Source organism: Lissotriton vulgaris, unplaced genomic scaffold (genome assembly GCF_964263255.1).
Source record: "Lissotriton vulgaris unplaced genomic scaffold, aLisVul1.2 SCAFFOLD_1587, whole genome shotgun sequence".
Lineage (NCBI taxonomy): Eukaryota > Metazoa > Chordata > Amphibia > Caudata > Salamandridae > Lissotriton > Lissotriton vulgaris.
Genome location: NW_028255807.1, coordinates 334932 through 354802, shown reverse-complemented (window position 1 = coordinate 354802; position 19871 = coordinate 334932). Strand labels below are relative to the sequence as shown.

General features: G+C 45.5%; 1 protein-coding gene and 1 pseudogene across 2 annotated transcripts in view; both read right to left on the bottom strand.

Annotated features, from left to right (window-relative positions):
- LTA4H (leukotriene A4 hydrolase) overlaps window positions 1-19871 on the bottom strand; it is a 260821-nt gene that overhangs the window by 45000 nt on the left and 195950 nt on the right. The window contains exons 16-17 of one of the 2 annotated variants that reach the window (XM_086952055.1): window positions 11457-11552; window positions 9764-9784 (exon numbers count right to left, since the gene is read on the bottom strand). In XM_086952055.1, coding sequence (XP_086808181.1) covers window positions 9764-9784; window positions 11457-11552 — 117 coding nt within the window. The remainder of the gene's footprint in view (window positions 1-9763; window positions 9785-11456; window positions 11553-19871) is intronic. The other variant, XM_086952056.1, reaches the window with a different exon arrangement.
- On the bottom strand, window positions 4745-5241 carry LOC147658888 (homeobox protein GBX-2 pseudogene; annotated as a pseudogene).

Genomic DNA, 19871 nt, shown 5'->3' with positions numbered 1-19871 from the left:
AGGGGGGCATGGGGTGGGGGGAACTACAGAGAGATATGGGGCACTGGGTGAGGATTGTAGTTAGGGAGTCTGAGGAGGAGGCCATGAGGGAGAGGGGCTACGGAGAAATTAAGGGCAATGTTGGAGGGTGGTAGTTAAGTTATCTACAGAGAAAGAGGTCATTGGTGGGGCTCCAAAAACGACTTTCACACCAGCACTAAAGTCGGCCCTGTCCTGACATTTCTGTTTTTGTTTATTTAATTAACAGTCAGATGAGTAGGACAACTGTGGAGCATACTTTAAAATGCATGCTAATTACATTTACTGCTACATTCAATGTTGCAAGTTTGAAGGTGATTTTACTATTTTTTTTTACTGGGAATAATGAAAGTGGAACCGAACGGTGGCAGATATGGGGCTGGGGCTCAAGGTCAGCTGTGAGATAAGGTGCAATGAAGAGGGTGGTAGAAAAGTGGATAATCACGCCTGTAGGGGAGTGTGCTGCAGACTCCGGGGTCAGGCGGAGGTAGTAATGAAGAGGTTTTCTCCCTGAAGGCTCGCACAGAGGGATCCCTAGTAGTGTCACTTGCCTGATACTCCCACCTTAGAAACCTCCTCTTCCCATCAAAAGGAGATTACCTGAAAAAAAGTACTTTTTGAGAGCAATAACATTTAGAAAGAGACTTGGAAAAGAGTGTGTTTTACTTGGCCTTGTAAGACTAAGGAGAGATAAAGGAGGGCCCAGAAGCAGGCCTGGCTAGATATATAAGCGATAAATCGGGCCAGCAGTGGCCCACCTGAATGCACCCTTGGCCCACCCCAATAAAAATTCCTGGAGCCGGGCCTGACCTGATGTAAGGAATATGTCGAGAAGGATGAAGCTTATAACCAGGGTAACAAACCGATTAAGTTTCACATACTTCTGCCCTTGAAGTCTGGCTTCTAAAAAAAACGGGGCCGTGTGACAACAGGCAACAGGCTCCTGCATGATAAATACGATCTAAGCCAGGTATCCACTTCACCGCCAGCCTCCCACACATTGGACGTGGAACAAAAATCGAGCACCCTGCAGTGCCAGCACTTTAAACATATTTATAGCTAACAGTTCATATAGTGTTAAGTTGCCTCACATTCCTCTACTGTGATGTGCATTTTTCTAGGCGAGGAGTGCACAGAAAGCATCAGGTGTAGCACATTTCCATCCACATAAGGTCCATGCCAACAACGGCGCGACAAAGCAGTGCCAGAAATACCCCCTGATGCTGAATTCTACCTGTCCATCATGCTGCACTAGGGGGAAACATCATTTACCACGAAGGCATTACCACTACTCACGTTTACCACGTGACACTTACCACACAGGGTGCCTTCCACGCAGGGTACCTTCCACGACGTCTTTACCACGGGCTAGGGGGGAGACGTGGTATTCCTTCAAGTCGATCTGCGTGGGCAGAGGGAGGGGGGGGGGGGGGCTCGGAGGGGGTCTCCCCCCCCAAAAACAACAAGCAGGTTACTTTAACAAAAAAACGAACATAAATTTAAAAGAAAGAGGAAAGAGCCTCCCCCAAAGACGTGCCGTGTACGTCAAAAAAGCAGTCCTTTTTTTATTTTGGTATACGTGTTTTGACGCTTGTTTCAAAGGAGGATGGAAGTAAGGGCTCGTGGAGAAAGACGTGAAGGTTAGACGTTGCAACGCGTAGTGAAATGCTACGTTGTAAATACCAGCGTGGTAAAGCCACTTGCGAGGTAAAATTCGCGTGGTAAAGCCATGCGTGGTAACTGAAATCGTGGTATAATCATATCATAGCCTGGTGCCAGCATCAACGTGCAGACCAGAGAAGCTGCAGGGTGAAATGCTGAACACCGCCCTCACTGCACGGTCACACTAATTATCCAGTGCTCAACATGCACAATGCTCATCTCGAAATACATTTATCCCACCCCCCAGTCCACCGGGCGTTAACTGCACCTCCCTGTAGGGGTCAGGCGCGCAACACCCATTGGCTTCAAAGGGCTTCAGCGCCGCAGGTGCAACCTGACACAGGCATTCGGCACGGACCCCGCGGTGCACACAGATGGGTGGAGCGCAGGTTGCGGTTTACGTTCAAATACAAACAGAAGCAACATCTACAAGCTGACAAAGTTACCCCCACTGCATGTTATGTCAATGCGGTCTTTTCGGGCATGTGTGATAACATTAATATTAGTCTGATTACTGCAAATGTTAAACAACCACGAACCCTTTTGAAAAATGTTCGCAAAACAAGATAAAAACTGCCATGTCATTTCGAATACATTTTTTTCTCTTGCTCCACTCAGTCGCTCTCCTTTTTGTGTTTGCAATCTAACAGTGTGGGCATACAGATTGCAGGCGTTAAGCGGCAAAGTGTAAACAAGTAACGTGACACAAGAATACAAGTTAAACAAAGTGTGGCAAAAGGCGCAGCCGCCATATTTACAGATAAAGCGCTGCTTGACACAACACGCAAAACAGCAGTGGTGGGTCCTTCGAGCAGTGTAGGAACCAAGAGAGCTGAAGGAGCCATACGGTCTCTGCTCCTCGTCCCGGGATCTTAAAACATGCAAATAACTGAAAAGGAGGAGCAAATGTAAAGGAGAGAGAAAGAAGGAAAAGCATTAAATAGGGTAAGAATAAAGTGAAGAATCTGAGGTGATCTTGGAGAATGGGAGGGAAGCGTCAGAGGAGAGGAATAGGAAAAAAATGGAACGAAGGATTAGATTGGAAATTCTAGTTAGAACAAGTGAGTAGAAAAAAAGAAGGGGCATGGAGGATAAGAACTGATAACAAGTTTGATTTGAGTACCTCTGTGCACAGTGAGAGCATGCACCCAGTATGTGCCTGCATTTATTTCTATGTATACCAAGGGTCTGTGTTGCGTGTGTGCCCCGGGCTCTTATTTCTGCGCCTATGTTTGCGTACAGTGAGTGACTGCATCCTAACCCCTTCGCGGCGGCAGCTATTGCCGCCACAGCGCTAAGGGGGCGGGGGGGGGGGGGGGGGGGGGGCCGCCCGGCGCACCCATGCTGGTGACGGACACGCTCCGTCACCAGCTGCGGTCGCGCTGTGCTCATGACCGAGCGGTTCCGTCACGGCCCCGCCCGCTTAATGGAACGCCCAGCGCAGGCGCGCCGAGCGGCCCGTGACGGAACCGCTCTGTCATCAGCACAGCGAAACCGCGGCTGATGACGGAGCCGTTCCGTCACCAGCAGGGGAGGGGTTAAAGATCAGTGAATGTCTGTATTTTATTGAAACAACCTGTACCTCCGTGAACAGTGCTTTAAGTAGGATGAAAAAACCTGGGGTGTTTCTCAAAGGTGTGATCGATGTAATTAAGGGTGGCTTGTTAACACTTAAGCCGAAATCGGTGCTACCATAGTGTGCCGCCCGACTGGCATTTAGCTGCTTCTGCCATTGCATCAAGATGGGTAATACATCAAGTAACATTACAGCTTTAACCCCTTCCACGCTGATGACGAGCTGGGCTCGTCATGGCGTAGCCTCCTCGCACGCTGATGACGAGCCCAGCTGGTCACGTAACATGCGTTTTCGCAAATCACAGCATGAGAGCGGAATTCCGCTAGCGCGCATGGTGTTAACAAGCAAGGACTATTGGCTTTGTGAATAGCTGACAGTTCCATAAGCTAAATAACTAACAACTATGGAGTTGTTTTAAAAAATGTATGCAGTGCCAGTGCCTCTGTGTTCTAGAAGTATTGAGAGTGCTTGTGTCTCTCTCTATGAGTGCCCGTTGTTTACAGTGAATGCTTGTGTATTTGTGTATGGTGGGAATCCGCACCTGTGTGTACAATGAGTGCCTGTGCCCCTGCGTACTGAGTGCTTGAGCCTTTGAGCACATTTTTTGCCCATACCCCGGTGTACAGTGGGCCCCTTGCCTCCGTACACAGTGTCTATGCGTCATTGTACAGTATTTGACTGAATTCATGTGTACACCGCATGTATGTGTCTCTGTGTACCGGAAGTGGTTGTTTTTGTACCGCTTTTTGTCCAAGTTTGCCGCAATATACAGTGAGTGCTAACACCCAAGTGTACCAGGAATCTCGTGCAGCCCCGTTAACAGCGAGTGTACAGTGAGCACCCAGGGCAGCACAGAGCCATGCGGTGTTGCGTGCCTCTGCTTGTAATGACTATGCCCTAGCCAAGGCTTAAAGTGTGCTGGGTACTGCTAGTGCTCAGCAGAGGAAGATGTAAAAAAAAGTAGGTGCTGACTCGTGTTACATGATGAAGAGGTGCAGCATATAGAATACACATGCACAGTACTGTGGACTCCCTGAATACAGGAGACCTTTCCCATGTGATGCGCCCCCACCCCCCCACACACACACACCTCCCTGCAGCCCCTAAAATTCTCGAGACTCCTGGGACCTGTTGAGGGACACGTTACAAAACCTAATGGTAATCTGAACAGGACTCGACCCTCCCCATCCCGAGTCAGGAGACTGATATGGCACTGGGATACACATTGAAAGTTACATATCTGATGTACACAGGCAGTCATTGAGAGTGATCACGGGCCCCGGACGCCCCTTGGATGTTATGTTGAGGGGTGCATCTATGTGATAACCGACATGAACACGCACAGTGGTATTATTTGTGGGCCAGAGAGGGCAGGCGACTCTTTCTGAATTCAGGAGACCCTTTGTGATGTTGACAGTCACTTGCTCAGTGTCGAACACCAAGAACCCCGGCACCCCCCAGCCAGGACCCTGTTAGCCGATGTTGAGGATCACGCGTTCAGAAGTGCTCGCTTACTTACCAAGGGCCGCCTCGGCGGAGCTGAAAGCCAGCATGGAGCTTTCCTTGACCAGGTAGGTGTTGCCCTCCTCGCTATCGCTCTGCATTGCTTCGGCCCGGTCTAGGGCCCCCTACAGGCTCTGGGAGCCGACCTTGCGCAGCGCCTCCTGGTGCTGCTGGGAGCCGGGTAAGCGTCCGGGCAAGGAGGCCATGAGGGTGGAGGTGCGCGCCATGCCCTGCGCCAGGTTGAAGCAGAAGCTGACTGCCAGGCTGGGCATCTGGTGGTGCGCCCCCACCCAGCCTAGGGCAGGCTGGGTGGGAGCAGCACCACCGGCCGGTAGGGCATGAACATGGGGTACCCGATGTAGACTAAGTGCCCGCAGCTGTGCTGCGGGGGGCTCCCTATGAGAGAGTTTAATCTGAAGGCAGATCTGCTTCCAAGAGGGCAATGCATCATCGTCAGGGGAGGGGGGGGAGGCTGCACTCATAGGGGGTCTGGGGTGAGGGGAACTCTGAGAACAACCGGAGACAGGCAGGACCACTGCTTCTGCCCCCGAGATGCCCTGGCGCGCGGGAAGCCAGCAACAGAATTCAGGGGGGGGGGGGGGGGGGGGGGGGGGGCGTGGTCCACAGGACACAAACAAGTGGCGAATTGGGAAAACTGCACTGTTTTGTTGCGCATGCGTACGATGCAAGATATCGTACACATGCGAGATAAAGAATGCGACCTCATCAACCAATCACACGAACAAAAAGCATTTAAAATGCAATAGGACTCGGATTTACCGGAGACCTATTGCATTTTAAATGCAAGTGCGGGCATGAAAAAAAGGCAACAACTGGATGGGGTGGGGGGTGGTTATGGTACAAAGATTTACTGACTGCGGGAGAAATAGGGAAACAAAACTGTTTCCCAATTAAAGGGGCTGATAGCCTTGGAACAGGAAAAATGACGTCATGGCAGCCAGGAGGCGGGACTAAGACGGCAACAACCAATGGAAATGCAGGATTTTTTATTGTAACCAATCAGATGTGTCGCCTGAAAGTGGGCGGAGCTTCCCCCACTATAGTGTATACAGCATCTTTCCCCAAGACAGCGCATATGTTGCCTAGGCAAAACCTAAAAAGGACAGCCGTGCAGAAAGAAAGGTATGTGCCGCAGTTCACAGCCGGCAACGGAAGACTCTAGCACCAGAGCCCAACGCAGCGCTCGGTGAAAGAAGCCCACAAAATCCGAAATAAAGAAGACAGCGGAGTTTGGTTGGCAGAGTACAGCCCTCCTGTTTTTTTATTGCGCTTTTTTCAGAAACAAAGGAGCCAGTTAAAGCAATAGTAATAGCTTCGAGCTTCTTGCACTCTCGAGACCCTCAGCGTACATGAGCATGAGTCGACGACCTCGCCGGGTTTGTGAGCATCGGAGGGGTGAACTTGCTTTGTTTGCACCCTGCCTGCTGGGGAGTTTCACAGCGGCAATTCAAAAGTCTGGGCTGCGGGGAGGGATCTTAAATGCCATCGATGCAAGACGCTGCAGGCGCTGTGCCGAAAAATTAAAGGTGTGTTGCTGCCATAGTGTGTGATGTAGCACGAGACGTGAATCACTGAGCAGGACTACAAACGTCGTCATGCCTAAAGTAGGAGAAACTCAATCACAAGAATAGTGCTTACAAGAGTAAATAACATGTACCCGAGTAACAACCAAGTAAATGGGCCAGTAGCCATGGAAGGCTACAAATGACAAGGCCTTACTATGGAGGGACTAACAAGCCTATTAACCAATCAGAAGCCTACATTTATGAAGGACACAAGCAAATGAAAAATATGGGCAGGGGAGTGGGCGGGACCTCTCTCCCAAACTGAACTAACCAAGATCTTCCCTAGAGCAGCGCAGTTTTGTATATTGCATATGAAGCAAATACAAGGAGATGATGTATGGAGCACTGAAACTTTCCAGACACTCGCCCCCAGCCACAGATATGGGTTTAATCAATAATCGTTCTTTAGCTCAACTAATCACCCCAGTTCAGACCGAGCCATATGCAAATCAGTCTTGACCCTGAGCCTCATGGGAACAGTCCAGCCCGAACTGCCAAGGCAGGTCTTCGCTGGACCAGAAAAGAATCCTGGGACCGATTTCAGGGTAACACCACTCATCAGCCAGGCTAGCTTGAATCCAGTGGCAAAGTGAGAAAGGGACCCACGTCTCGGCATACCCTGCCAACTTAGGGCAAACAAAGCAAACACAAGGACATGATGGATGGAGCACTGACACATTTCAGACACTCACCCCCAGTCACGGATCTGGTTTGAATACATCATCACTCTTTAGCTCACTTCACCACCCCAGCCATATGCAAATTGCTTACAGTACTGGCACAAAAATAGGAAGTGTAACAGGGTTTGGCCTGGACAGGGACAGGGAACAAGGTCAACAATAGTTGAATACCTAAAGGGAAGCATAGTTGGTGCCTGCCCTTAAACGAAAAGGAAAACCAGATTCCCAGCGGCCCATAGGTTTAATCCGCTAACCAGCCAGTTGATAGTCATTCTAGATGTTCATACACAAAGCCACACTCGATTTCCTGGATTCTTTAGCCGCTCTATTCGCGTGAAAGCACTTGTATAGGTCAGCACGAAGCTCCCATTTATTAACATTATCTAAATAGTAAGGGTTGTACAACGTGTCTGTGGCTAGTCTTGCATAAACTGGTCTTCACCTCTGCTAACCATGGGATATCCATACCGTTCTCATATTTAAGGCAATCTGCTATAATGTCTCCGGTATGAGGCACCGCCTTGTTTTTCCATATTGCTAGTCAAAATAGAGCAGGACGGGCTCTAATAAAATCTTCAACGTAGTGTAGATTTAATTCATTATGGCACGCATAGGTTTGTGGGTTTTACGAAAGGATCCCCGACAGGCGTAAATGGTTTTACCACTGTGCAATTCTGCATCACGGTGTGTAGAATTACGGTGTAGAAAATACCACGCAAAGAATGGGAAGTCGTGCGAACAAGGCATGGTTTGCTGCATACATTTTTGAACGGCATTCACTGTGTCAAATGAAATACTCCTATTCTGCTGATTACCTGTGGGGGCGCCCAGGAGCTTGTGGCAGAATCTATTCTCGTTGTTCTGGATATTAAAGCAATCGAAAATACCCCAAACATCTGCCCCATAGGTTGCTGTGGGTGTACACTGAATTTTGTTAATTTTTAAAATAGGTAAAATGCGCCCACCCACCTCGGTTGGAGGAATGCTAAATACTGCATTAATTGACTTGGAAAACGTATTCGGGCAGTTGACAATATGGTCCGTCCATAGACTGTTAGCAAGAAAGACCAGACCCAGATAAGGAAAAGTGCTAGTGATTTGTAAACTCTGGTTGCCGACAGAAAGGCCGTTTATCGTATACTTTCTCAGGCCACAGGCCATAATAAAAGATTTTATAAAATTAGTGTGTAAATCTAAGGAGTCCATAAAATCCACGAAACCCTGTGCTAAAAGGCGCAAGGCTTAAGGAGTGTGGCCCATTAAGACCGCATCATCTGCATACAATAAGGATGGGAGTATAAAGCCATTCATTCTTGGGACGTCACTGGTGTGGGTTGTTACAAACCCATGTAAATTATTAATATATAGAATAAAAAGTAATGGGGCTAAAACACATCCTCGTCTCACCCCTCTAAAAACCCCAATATCATTAGAAACTCCCTGTGTGTATGGGTTCTAACCCTAGCTTTCATATCGCTGTGTAGATAGCCCAGTAAGTGCACTAGTGTCTCATCCATTCTCTAAAAGGATAGACCACAGGCGAGATCGATTGACAGTCAAAAGTTGAGGTCAAATCCATAAACGCCAAATATATTGGTAAGAGTTGGGCGATAGTATATTTCCTAATTATTAAGTTTAGATTAAGACGCTGTTCTATTGCACCTACATGATGTTCAAAAGCATATTGGCAGGGGTGCAGAATGGAATTATAGTCAGCCCAATCTTTAATCTTGTGTACAGGACCCTACCCAGGATTTTCAACGAATATTATTATATATACATATATATACACACATATATATATATATATATATATATGTACACACACCGCATCTTTACTCCATTCGCTCAGGCATTCCCCCAGGCAAGGAAACGCAGACACGGACCAATTTAGTGCAAATTATTTACTCAGTACAAGTTAGCGCATGACGTTTCGGCTCTCAGCGATATGAGATGAGCCTATAGCAACCTGGTTGGGAGTGGTCATCCTATTTAAAAATAGGTACAATAACAGAGGTTGACCATGTGCTGTTGACCATGTGCTTGGTAACCGGGAGCAAACTAGATTATTAAAAACATTAAGAAAGAGCGAGCCCAAATATCTGGCTTATGTTTCATGAGATCTATGGGCACCCAGTCAGGTCCCGGAGCCTTGTTACCCATACTCTGATTTATGGCTTTCTCCACTTCAGCCAGGGACATCATTACTCCTTAATGAAGGGCAGCTTGGATATCTTGTTATCATGAGACAGGGCTGCATATATATCGGTGAAAAATGTGCCTCCCATGCTTCATAGTTATATTACAGTTAATTGGTGTTACCATCTGGCCCATCGCTCACATATCTTTTATGGCCGCCCAGAAACATTCACTGTTGTTTTGGCTTGCCTCATTGGTGATGACACTATTTCCTCACATAGGAATACACCGACTGTTTTTCTATGAAAAAGTTTTTTAAGTGGGGAGTTGGAAAATCTATAAAAGTCTCTAAAACTGTAACCAAATAATCAAAATGCATTTACTTACCTGCTTACAGGAAATGTCCCAGTGCAGTATCTAGGTATACTACACTGTGTAAGAAAAGTAATCTACATGACATCCTATTGAAGAGTCAATACAAAGCATATGTACTATATTTTAAAGCATTGCATTACCAGTGATTCTACTGTAATCAAACCAAAGTATTGATACAACTGCAATTTAAACCGTATTATTACTGCACAGTATAAATCACTTACCTGTGCCAGGCTTTCTTGGTTCTAGGAAATAAAATAACTAAAATAATATTTTTATACAAACAAAATTGGTCTGAGTTCAGTCTTTGAGTGTGTGACATTCAATTGCTGATGGAGTGTGTACAACAAATGCTTAACACTAACCTCTGATAAAGCCTTACTGCTCACCCACACTACCACAAATAGAGAGAAAGGTGCCATCTACTTTTAACTCTGGCTACCTTTGGGGTTCCACTGAACTTTGTGTACGCTATACCTCACTTTGGCATAGTATATACAGAGCCAGCTTCCTACATTAACCCACGCTGGAATATTCACACATATGGCTAAACAAACAGAGGATCGTCCTGTTTTGGGTAAGCCTGTAACCGGTCCTAGGATGCTTGTTTCCAGTCCAGAGAGGACCTGGATTGGCAGTTCGGGCTGGACTGTTCCCATGGGGCACAGGGTCAAGACTGATTTGCATATGGCTGGGTTCCAACTGGAATGGCATGGTGAGCAAAAAACAATGGATTTAGGCCCAGATCTCTGTACTGGGGTGAATGTATGACATTGTTCTGCATTCTGTCCATCAACTGTTGTTTTTGCATGTGCCTTAAGTTGGGACAATCCTGCTAACACCAGAACATAGTGGCAGGTAGCGGAGGCCAAATTCAGCACTTCTGTGTTGAATTTGGAATTAGACCTGTTCGGGGAGTAATGGGTAGTATCTATGCTCCTGCCTGGAAATTCTGTAAGTTGGTTAGATCTAGGGTTAGATATGGTTTTTGGGTTGGGGAGGGCAGACGGACCGCCCCAGACTGAGATGTGAGCGCAATCACTACTTCTTGGATTATTTGTACCGTGGCATTCGAATGTGCTGATCAATAGATCGCATACGTCTGTTAGGGAAAGGTAAAGTTGAAAGACTATCTGGCAAACATTGACCCCACAGGCTAGACTATTTGGGGCTAGAACGCTAGTCAGGTGATTGCCTCCACCTACCCTCGCCCAGGTATCCCTGCGTGAGTCTGCAGGCGCCTTTGTGCGTCTGGGAGGTTCCTCCTCCTTCTGGACAGCAGTAGTGTTGACTGGAGACAGTCCCCCCCTAGCACGGCAGGAGAAGGCAAAACTCGGGCCTCAGTACGGCTCCACAGGTAATCAGCAGATTGGGGTTTTTAAATGGCCACAGTCACACAAGTTTATAGCCGTTCAAAGATGTATACAGCAAACCATGCCTTGTTCGCATGACTTCCCATTCTTTGCGTGGTATTTTCTACACAGTAATTCTACACATTGTGATGCAGAATTACACAGTGGTAAAACCATTTACGCCCGTCGGGGATCCTTTTGTAAAACCCACAAACATGTTGAGGTTCAGGACTGGGTGAACCTGGAATGTATCCCCATGACAAACATTACTTAAAATTCTAAATACTGGTTACTTTGGTGTTTTCACAGGTCGGTTCACAGACATGGCTCCTTCCAAATGTTCCAAACATTGCTACCCATGGATCTCGGACCTCAAACTCTGTACACTGATCATCGTTCGGTTCAATATTTAAAAATATAACCTCATTCTTGACATTCAGTTAACACTCTGCCTACACTCCTAGTTTGTCAAATATATTGGCACCTTTTGTTAAATGCTAAAAGCAATGCTTCTGTGAAAGTAATGTGCACGTCAGTATTTTGGAATATATTCAACCAAACCTACCTCATGCAGCAGCAGTGCTAGGAATTCAATGCGCTGCTGTGAAGATAAAGCGTCAATGTCGGCAGTAGAAAACGTGCCCAAGTCAGACTCTGTGGCCTATATTTAAAAAAAACCAAGAAATAAGTTTGCTTTTCCAAATAGGAAAAATGGATAACTTTAATTTGCGAGACACAAACAGTACCAGAAAGACATCATGACATAAATAGTACCAGAATGACTCTTGCAAGTATTTACCAGAAGCATGCAATGCAAAGCTGCTTTATGATACTTGGGTGTGCTATAGGTTTTCCCAGAGCTCCTCAAGCTGAAGCAAAATGCTGTTTTTCAGTAAATAGATGATCAGTTGGACCTTTCTATATAAAAACGCTACAGGTTGAAAGACAATTCCTAGCAAGAACTTCACACAAGTTCTATTCCTGCCTGCACCTGACATCTCCGATCATCCTAGCTCATGCAGAGGGGGTAACAGTCAAAAAGTCAGGAATGGTGGACTTACTATGACCCAAGACATGCAACAAAGACAACAAAATCTAACTACTTTGGTAAAACAAGGAGCACAACACAGCCTGGGACAAAATACAAGATGTGATAAAGTATGTAGAAATCCAAGTGGGCCAAGCCTCTAAACCATAAGCTTGGGCTGCAATTTTATAATATTCAATGGGAGCTGGCAAACAATATCTAAATAGTCATGCAGATATCAATGGGACAACCTTCACATGGAGAAATGGCAACACATTGCTTAAAACTGTCCAAACAATAAGACATTTCCATTAAGAAAAAGTGTAACAATACTATTAATATATTTACTGAATAGTAAAAGGTTACTAAAAGCCACAGATGAGTTCAGTGACCATATAGAAGCAAAAAGCCAAAGGCTGAGTTCCTTTATATGGTCATGGAACACTGAGACTGGCTACACTATCCTTATAATGCTCGAAGTTTAGAGTATGTTATCCCATAGCATGGCACTAGCATGCATGATTTGGCAGGCTGCTTGCAGGCCCCCTCATGCATGAGATTATGTGGTACTATAGTACATGGTCTCTCTTAAGTAATACGGTTATCAACATTGAAATGACTCTTCTTTCAGTGAGGGGGGCCTGCAAACAGAAGAGGTGCAGTGCAAAATGAGCAGGTGTTGTGCCACAATCCTTCGCTTGTATTACGTCTGGCTACATGCACATTTTGATATCGGAACACATCTATAATAAGAGAATAATCCACAATATTGAATATGGAGCGTAATATCGCCTGCATTTTAGGAATACATGTACACCATAGTTGCATAAATGTCAAATGGAATAATGTGGCGACTAAAGCCCGGTATAAAATGCTAAACTTTGGAAAAAACTGCCCACTTTGACCCAGCAGCAGAGCACACCAACAGGATTGGAAATTGAGATTTAAAAGCAGCGTGTGATGGTATGACATCGAAGGTCATAATGACAAGTAGGGCCATCATTCTACAGTGTGGTGCTGAGGATTTTTCAATGGCGTGGTAAGGTTCTACACGATGGAAGAAAACTTGATAATGTAAGAGACAGGGCTCTACATGCCGTTAGCCAATATTACATTTTTACTGTTTGGGTACAATGTAGCAATTATGTTATGTATCTTTCACTGTGGAAAGCCATTACCCAGAGTTTTAAAAGCTCCAATTAACACATGAATCAAGAAAAGACAGCGGGGAAGTACATTATAGATAGCAATTGCTGTCGACCAAGTGGCAACTCCCCTCAGCCAAAGAACATGCACTTCCAGTTGAAAAACAGGTCCATTAGGCTAGACAACCACCGCTCACAAATGAAAATGTTACTTACGTTTAACAGTAAGTCTGGAGGCTGGCAGTGAGTTAGATTCACATTTATTGATCTAATGAACGATGTAAATCATACAAAACCCAATAGGAATACAAAACAGTTTGTTGCATATTGTTTTTTATATATTGACATCATGGGTCGAATAGTTAGAAGTGCCTTCATTACTATAAAGTGCAGACCCGCTCTTCATCAAACCTGGTTTTTAAAGATCAAGTGGAGTCCTAAGATGTAACATGACACCTGGTAGTGTGTGAGGACATCCCGTCACAATTGTATATGTGTTCATAGATAGACTTGAGGTGGGCAACCACTCAGAGGAATACATTTACATTTATTGGGGTGGCTTTCTAGCGCTTGAAATATGTGGTTGGAGGTCAGCTCACCCTAGATGCCTCACTGCCTCCTGTTCCCTACCTTGGTAAACCTCCGAGGTCTCCGTGGTTTGGGGTGGTGGACATTCAGGTATGCCAAAAACACAAGTGGGTCAAGCAGTTTTTAATAATACATTGTCTTACAAGTCTTCTGCTCCTGAGACACCACTTTGAAAAATAGGTACTGCTTTGCAGTCTATACAACACATGTGACTTATAGTTACACATGTTTCAAACGGAAAAGTTACGTAACTGTACCAATCTGTTTGTAGTTTGTAATATGATATATTTCCATGCACTTTCCAACTTGTCTGGATGTGAGTTTGGATAACATTGTATATTTTGGAATCATTATTACATTACCCCATTTCATAGACATTATACTACTATGCACCTTCAAAAAAACATGCTCATTAGGGAAAAACAGTTGAGGATGGAGAATGTGCCCCGATGCATTGTGGGTTTTAGAGAAAATATCAAAATTCACCTTGAAACCAAAAGAACTTCTTTAAAGAAAATCAAGTTATTATGTTCCAAGTCCAACATTAGATGGGAGGAGCATGCGCACAAAGCATCTGATCTACAGCTATGCATGTTGCAAACATAATTAACAGCATGGTGCCCAACTCTCATTTGAAAGAAGGCTTCCAAAAAAATCCGGACTTAATAACAAGCCCATCAGAGTAAAAGGCCATTATTCGACCTTATCCTTGAATAATAACCTACAAAAACACATTTAAAGCCTTAATAGTGTGAGAGAATTTCAAAGGTTGCAGCTCAAAATGGAAACCTGGAAGATCAATGTGGCGTTAACCAAACCAGAACGAAAACACTAAAATATGAATAGAAGAAATTATGGTTGGAGGAAGAAAAAATGGCAGGCACAGCATTGTTGTAAAAAAATAAAAAATAAAAATAAGTAAGCCTAAAACAAAAAAGTGTAGCTACTTAATGGAGTATTGGTGATTACCTTGTAATCATCTGTAGTTTGTAGTGCTGTAGATTCACATGCTATTTACAGTTTTGCCATTTAGTTGTTTTTCTTCAAAGTATAAGTATTGCTTTCAAGGTGACTTGACTTATGATGATTCCCTGTAACCCACAATGTACCAGGACAAAGACTACACCTGAGATTGTATTTTCACCACCCAACATGTGAGTGAAAGTAACGTGAAACGGGGCAGTAAATGTGTAGAAAAGGGTTGTGAAAGAAACCATAATGTATGTAACAAAGCATATGAAGCATCAGCTTGCGCCCACGGCAGTGTAAGGAGTATGTAAATCTACAGCGCTACAAACCGATAAAGGATGAGTTACATGTTCCTTTTGTAGCATGTGTAACTGGACCATAGACTAGAAACTAGTGGTATCTCCTTAAGGCAGCGACTTTAAAGCAGACAATGTGCCTGGCCAATGCCACTATTTAAGCATGAATGTCCACAGTTTTTGTGAAAGCATGTGAAATAGACCGTGGCGTAAAGAAACTTGAGGGGGCCCTCCCTGCAAAGTACACGGAGGGCCCCCTCCACACACATGAGCTCTCACGCCAGGGGCCTGCTGCCCATGCAAAGTGCCAGAGGGGGGCCCCCTGGACCACCTAACAGCTTTACATAGGTCCGACAGCAGTAGATTCCCAAGGAAAGTCATTTTTTATGAGTAGAATGTGCTCTAGAAACAGTGAGAAGAGTAGGTTTTCTTTAGCATAACATACCTGAATACATTTGCCTGCAAATCTTGATAGGCACAGAGCCCAGCTGACCTTTCCACTCTGAACCCTGACACCCTAACCCAGGTACAGACGAACCTGCTGTTCCCCCTGGTTTCCAGGACCCTTGTGCCCTGAGCCCCCATTGGGAGCTCCCGGACTTGTCGCCAAGTCCCCCCCTGCAGCCTGTTTCTAGGTGGCCCCTCTTTATTCCACCATAGTGCTTAATCTGTAAAATAGTATTGAGGTGTACGTGTTGGAAGGACTTTTTAATCCTTATATGAAGGCAAACTGTGACTTTTGTAAGTGTAACAGGTAGCATATTAGTTGTTGCTCTGTTGGGGAAGATGGGTTAATGTCCATTTTGCTGCATAGCAAGCTCTTGCAACAGGTCTTTTAGCGTCCTTGAGAATAGCCATACAGTAGTCAGGGAGATGAGGTATCCAAATTCTATGACCTCAGGAGCGAGATTGCAAGATTGAGCTGTGGAGGACTGGGACGTCAGACCCTGCCCTTGCTGTGTGAGAAGATTTGGATAGTTTTGTGAGGAACGCTTTGAGAGCCATTGCAATGGCCAGTATTTCTAACCTGTTGATGTGCTGTCCAGTGTCCCTGAACCACAATGTCCTTGAACTGATGCATTAGTTGTGATTGTGAGCTGCAGGATTGGATCCTTGAAGGCTCCCTCTGCCAATATGTTTGGCGTTTAGCACCACAATAGAGCCTGATGAACCTTGGGTGAAATCCACATTAAAACTTCCATATTCCCTCCCGCTTTTGACCATTGAGATGCTAAACACTCCTGGAGGGGTCTCATGTGAATGCGAGCATGAGGCGCTATGGTTATGCAAGATGCCATCATTTCTAATACAAGTTACTGTTTTGACTTGTGGGTGATGACGTGGCTGAAAAAGATCCAGTTGGTTCTGGAGATTGGCTATTGGGGCGGTAGCAAATTCAGAATGGGTCTTATGGGTCCATCTATCTTTGGTATTAGAAAATAAATGGAGTACACTCCTTTGTTTGGATACTTATGTGAGACTATTTTGATGGCCACTTTCTGTAGTAATGCCTTTACTTCTTTTTGGAGCAGGTGTAGATGCTGTGGATTTAAGACATGCTTTGTGGGAATATTTGGTGGTTGCGGTAGTTCTGGGCAATATCATTGTCCGACAATTTCTAAGACCCGTTGGACTGATGCAATGCTTTGCCACAACTGATGGTATTGTAGTAGCCTTCCCCGACTGGTGTTTTGTGGCCAGGATGGGGGTTAAGGGGGGATGGGGTTGGAGTGTGATCAAGTCATTATGGTGGGGGTTGTGGTGGAGATGCCCTTGTTTGGGGGGGCCTCCCCCTCTATTATTTTTGTAGCCTCCACGATCATCATAACACCCCTGCTGGTTGCTCTTGAAGCAGATAGGTATTATTTTCGGAGGGAGAGGCTTTTGCAGCTCCTCTACCTTGGTACCTCTGAAAGATCTGTTTTTGTGTTGTGGTTTGTAAAGCACCTATTGATTTTGCAGTGTTGGTGTCAGTTTTAATTTTTTTAAGCTGAGTGTCTACAGCTGGTACGAAGAGGTGTGCCCCATCAAAAGGGACATTTAATATATGTTGCTGTACTTCGGGTTTGAACCCGGTAATGCTTAGCCATGCATGTCTTCTGAGCATGATCGATGTGGTTATACCCCTACCAGCGGGTCTGCTTCATCCAAGGCACATTTGAAGGTAGAGTTTGAAATGATTTTACCCTCATTGACTAGATCCTCTCCCCACTTTTTACATTATTCTGGAAGATGCTACATGAGCTCCGTATTTCACCCCAGGTTGCTCTATTGTGAAGTGAGAGCAGGTCCACAGAATTGGCAATTCTTCAATGATTTGCACGCCCGGTGGCAATCCTTTTTGCAGTTACATCAATTCTTTCACTCCCCTTATCTTGAGGGGGTGCTTCTCCAGTGCTTTGTGCAGCTGCCCTCGGTCTAGCAGTGGTGACTATGATGAAGTTTGATAGGGGGATGACCACAAATGTATACGGGGTAGGTTGGGAAGATCTATTTTTTCCTCAATTCATGGCGTTAGAACCCTTGATTTGACTGGGTCTTTGAACACCTACTTAGAAACGATAGGAATGGACCCAATCATGGGCAAGTAATGGACTGTAAGCTTTTTGCATAAAAGTGTTTCCACAGCAGTTACTTTCCTCCTCCGCATAATGCATTGGGAGCTTATGGTGCAGTTTTATGTATGACACTATAATAAGACTAAGTGTCATCAGGGGGAGAAGGTTTTGTAGGCACAGGTGGTTCAATATTTGGAGGTGGTAGGATTTCGTCAGTCTTCTCATGGGTCAGGTGTGTGTGATCATGATCTTGTATGCCCTGGGAACCAGTGTCTAGTAATTCTCCCTCGTCTTCTTGCGGAGAAGGAGAGTGATCTTGAGGTGAGGCAGGCAAATTAAAATGTATAATGCTTGTGTTCCTATGGTACTGTTTTTGGTGGAAGCAGAGGAAATTGGTCCTCCTCTGCCTTTCTCTTGGCAGCCTCCATGCATTTCTCCTGCATAAAATGCAGCAGTCTAGCAAATGCTACCCCCTGGTCTTAAGTGGTTTTGTTAGTTCTTGTTTTCTGTTTCTTTGGCACCGGTGGCGTCTGATTTTGAAACCCCGTAGCCAAGGATTTTCATTTGTTTAGAAGAGTGTCAGTGATGTTTTTCAGCCCCTGGTTCCGAAGTGTGTTTCGGTTCCACTTGATTTAACACGTTTATTTGGTTCGGATGTCTGTTTTGTGGAACTCTTTGGTGCCGATGTTTGCCAGTTCCGAGTGATGCCTTAGTGTTGAAAGCTCAGTCAGTGCAGATTTACTTTTAGGTGCCGGCAAGGTGCTAGAATCAAGCCCTTATTGTGGCCTGGCTTCCTGATCAGGATCGGGAATATGCTCATCTCTTCTCGGCTCCGTGGCTTGGTCATGGTGTCGGCCTGAACCTGCAGGTAGCTGCAGTGGAGAGAATAGTATTTTCTTTGCATGGGGGTAACAGTAGTCATGATATGTAGCGTTGACTTGGTCTTTGGTCCAGAGACCGTGGACAGCATCCACAACATGGACTGTACTGGAGCATGTTGGTCCCCAAATGATATACAGGATGCGGTGTAGTGTGGGCTGACTAGGACCATCCCTGCCTCCTGTCGGAGCCCTGTCCTCGCTGCCCACTTCGCTGTCGTGGCTGAATTTTGCCTTGGCTGTGTGCTCCATAGTATGTTCAAGGCATTGATATCGCCATGTCCAAAGATTTTTTTATTCTTGAACAATGCACAGGCTGCGCACTGGACTTGCTTGAGCTCCAGAGACAGGCCCAAATTACATATGTTGTGTGGGTCAGAGTGGGTGTACTTGGTTCAACACAGAGGGCACCACTGGAATAATTCTCTCTTGGTCTCCATCACCCAGAGACGTTAATTCTCAAGGGTCGACTGTTTGGACACCGGGAAGTCTTTCCAAGTGTGTAGTTGATCTTCCGATCTTGGTTGTTTTCCTGTAGCCAGTGTGGTGTTGAATACTGAAGAACTTTGACACACAGTCCGTGAGCCCGATGGCAGGAAAAACTTTCAAAGGAACAAAGCATTCACCATGCACAATGCCTCGAAGGGGAGGAGAGTCGGGCCCAACACTAGACTGCAGGAGTATGCATAGCCTGTGTATCTGTAACCAACAAGTGACATAAATATGTACATTTTTAGCCAAAGTTTGAGGTTTGCAAGGCTTTACTGGCTTCTGGCTAAATTTACCTAGTGCGAGCTACGCAAGTCACGCACACCAGGCCTCTCATGCTGGTCTAGTCTTAAAAAATATGCAGGTTTGCTAGGTTTCTACAGCCCAAAATCAAAAGTTACTCACAGCAAAAAATTGTCAATTCTACAGTGCAAAAATGTGATTTGTATTTTGCATTTTTGGGCTCTTCCTGCTGCGGGCACTAGGTTTACCCACACAAGTTAGTTACCATTGAGAGACTTGGCGGAATGCTGGGTGGTAAGAAATTGCTGGCTCTGTGGATTCCAAAAGTTTTCCTCGCAGAAATGTAGGGGAAAAGGTGTGTTTTCAATCAAACCGAGGATTGCAGAGGTTTTTAGGGTAAAATTACATGTGAGGGCCACACACGTCATGCACCCCTAGACTCCCCTTCTTGTCTAGTCTTACACAATGTACAGATTTTCTACGTTTCCATAGGTGCTGGCTGAGCTACGCCCAAAATACACAGCTAACCACATTGCAAACAAGCATTGGCATAGCCAATAGGTCTCGCCTTTGGGACCTTATCAGGGTTTAGCCAGAGATATTTGGAAAGAAATTGTGTGTGTGCTTGACCGAGAGATAGAGAAAGCGACAGAGAGAAGGAGTGAAACTGAGAGAGGGGAACAGATAGTGCGCATTACGAAGAGAGTGACCACGGGAGGGATGAAAAGAAATAGATGCGGAGTGCTTGGGTGATGGCTAGACAGAGAAAGAGTGACGGCAGAAGACT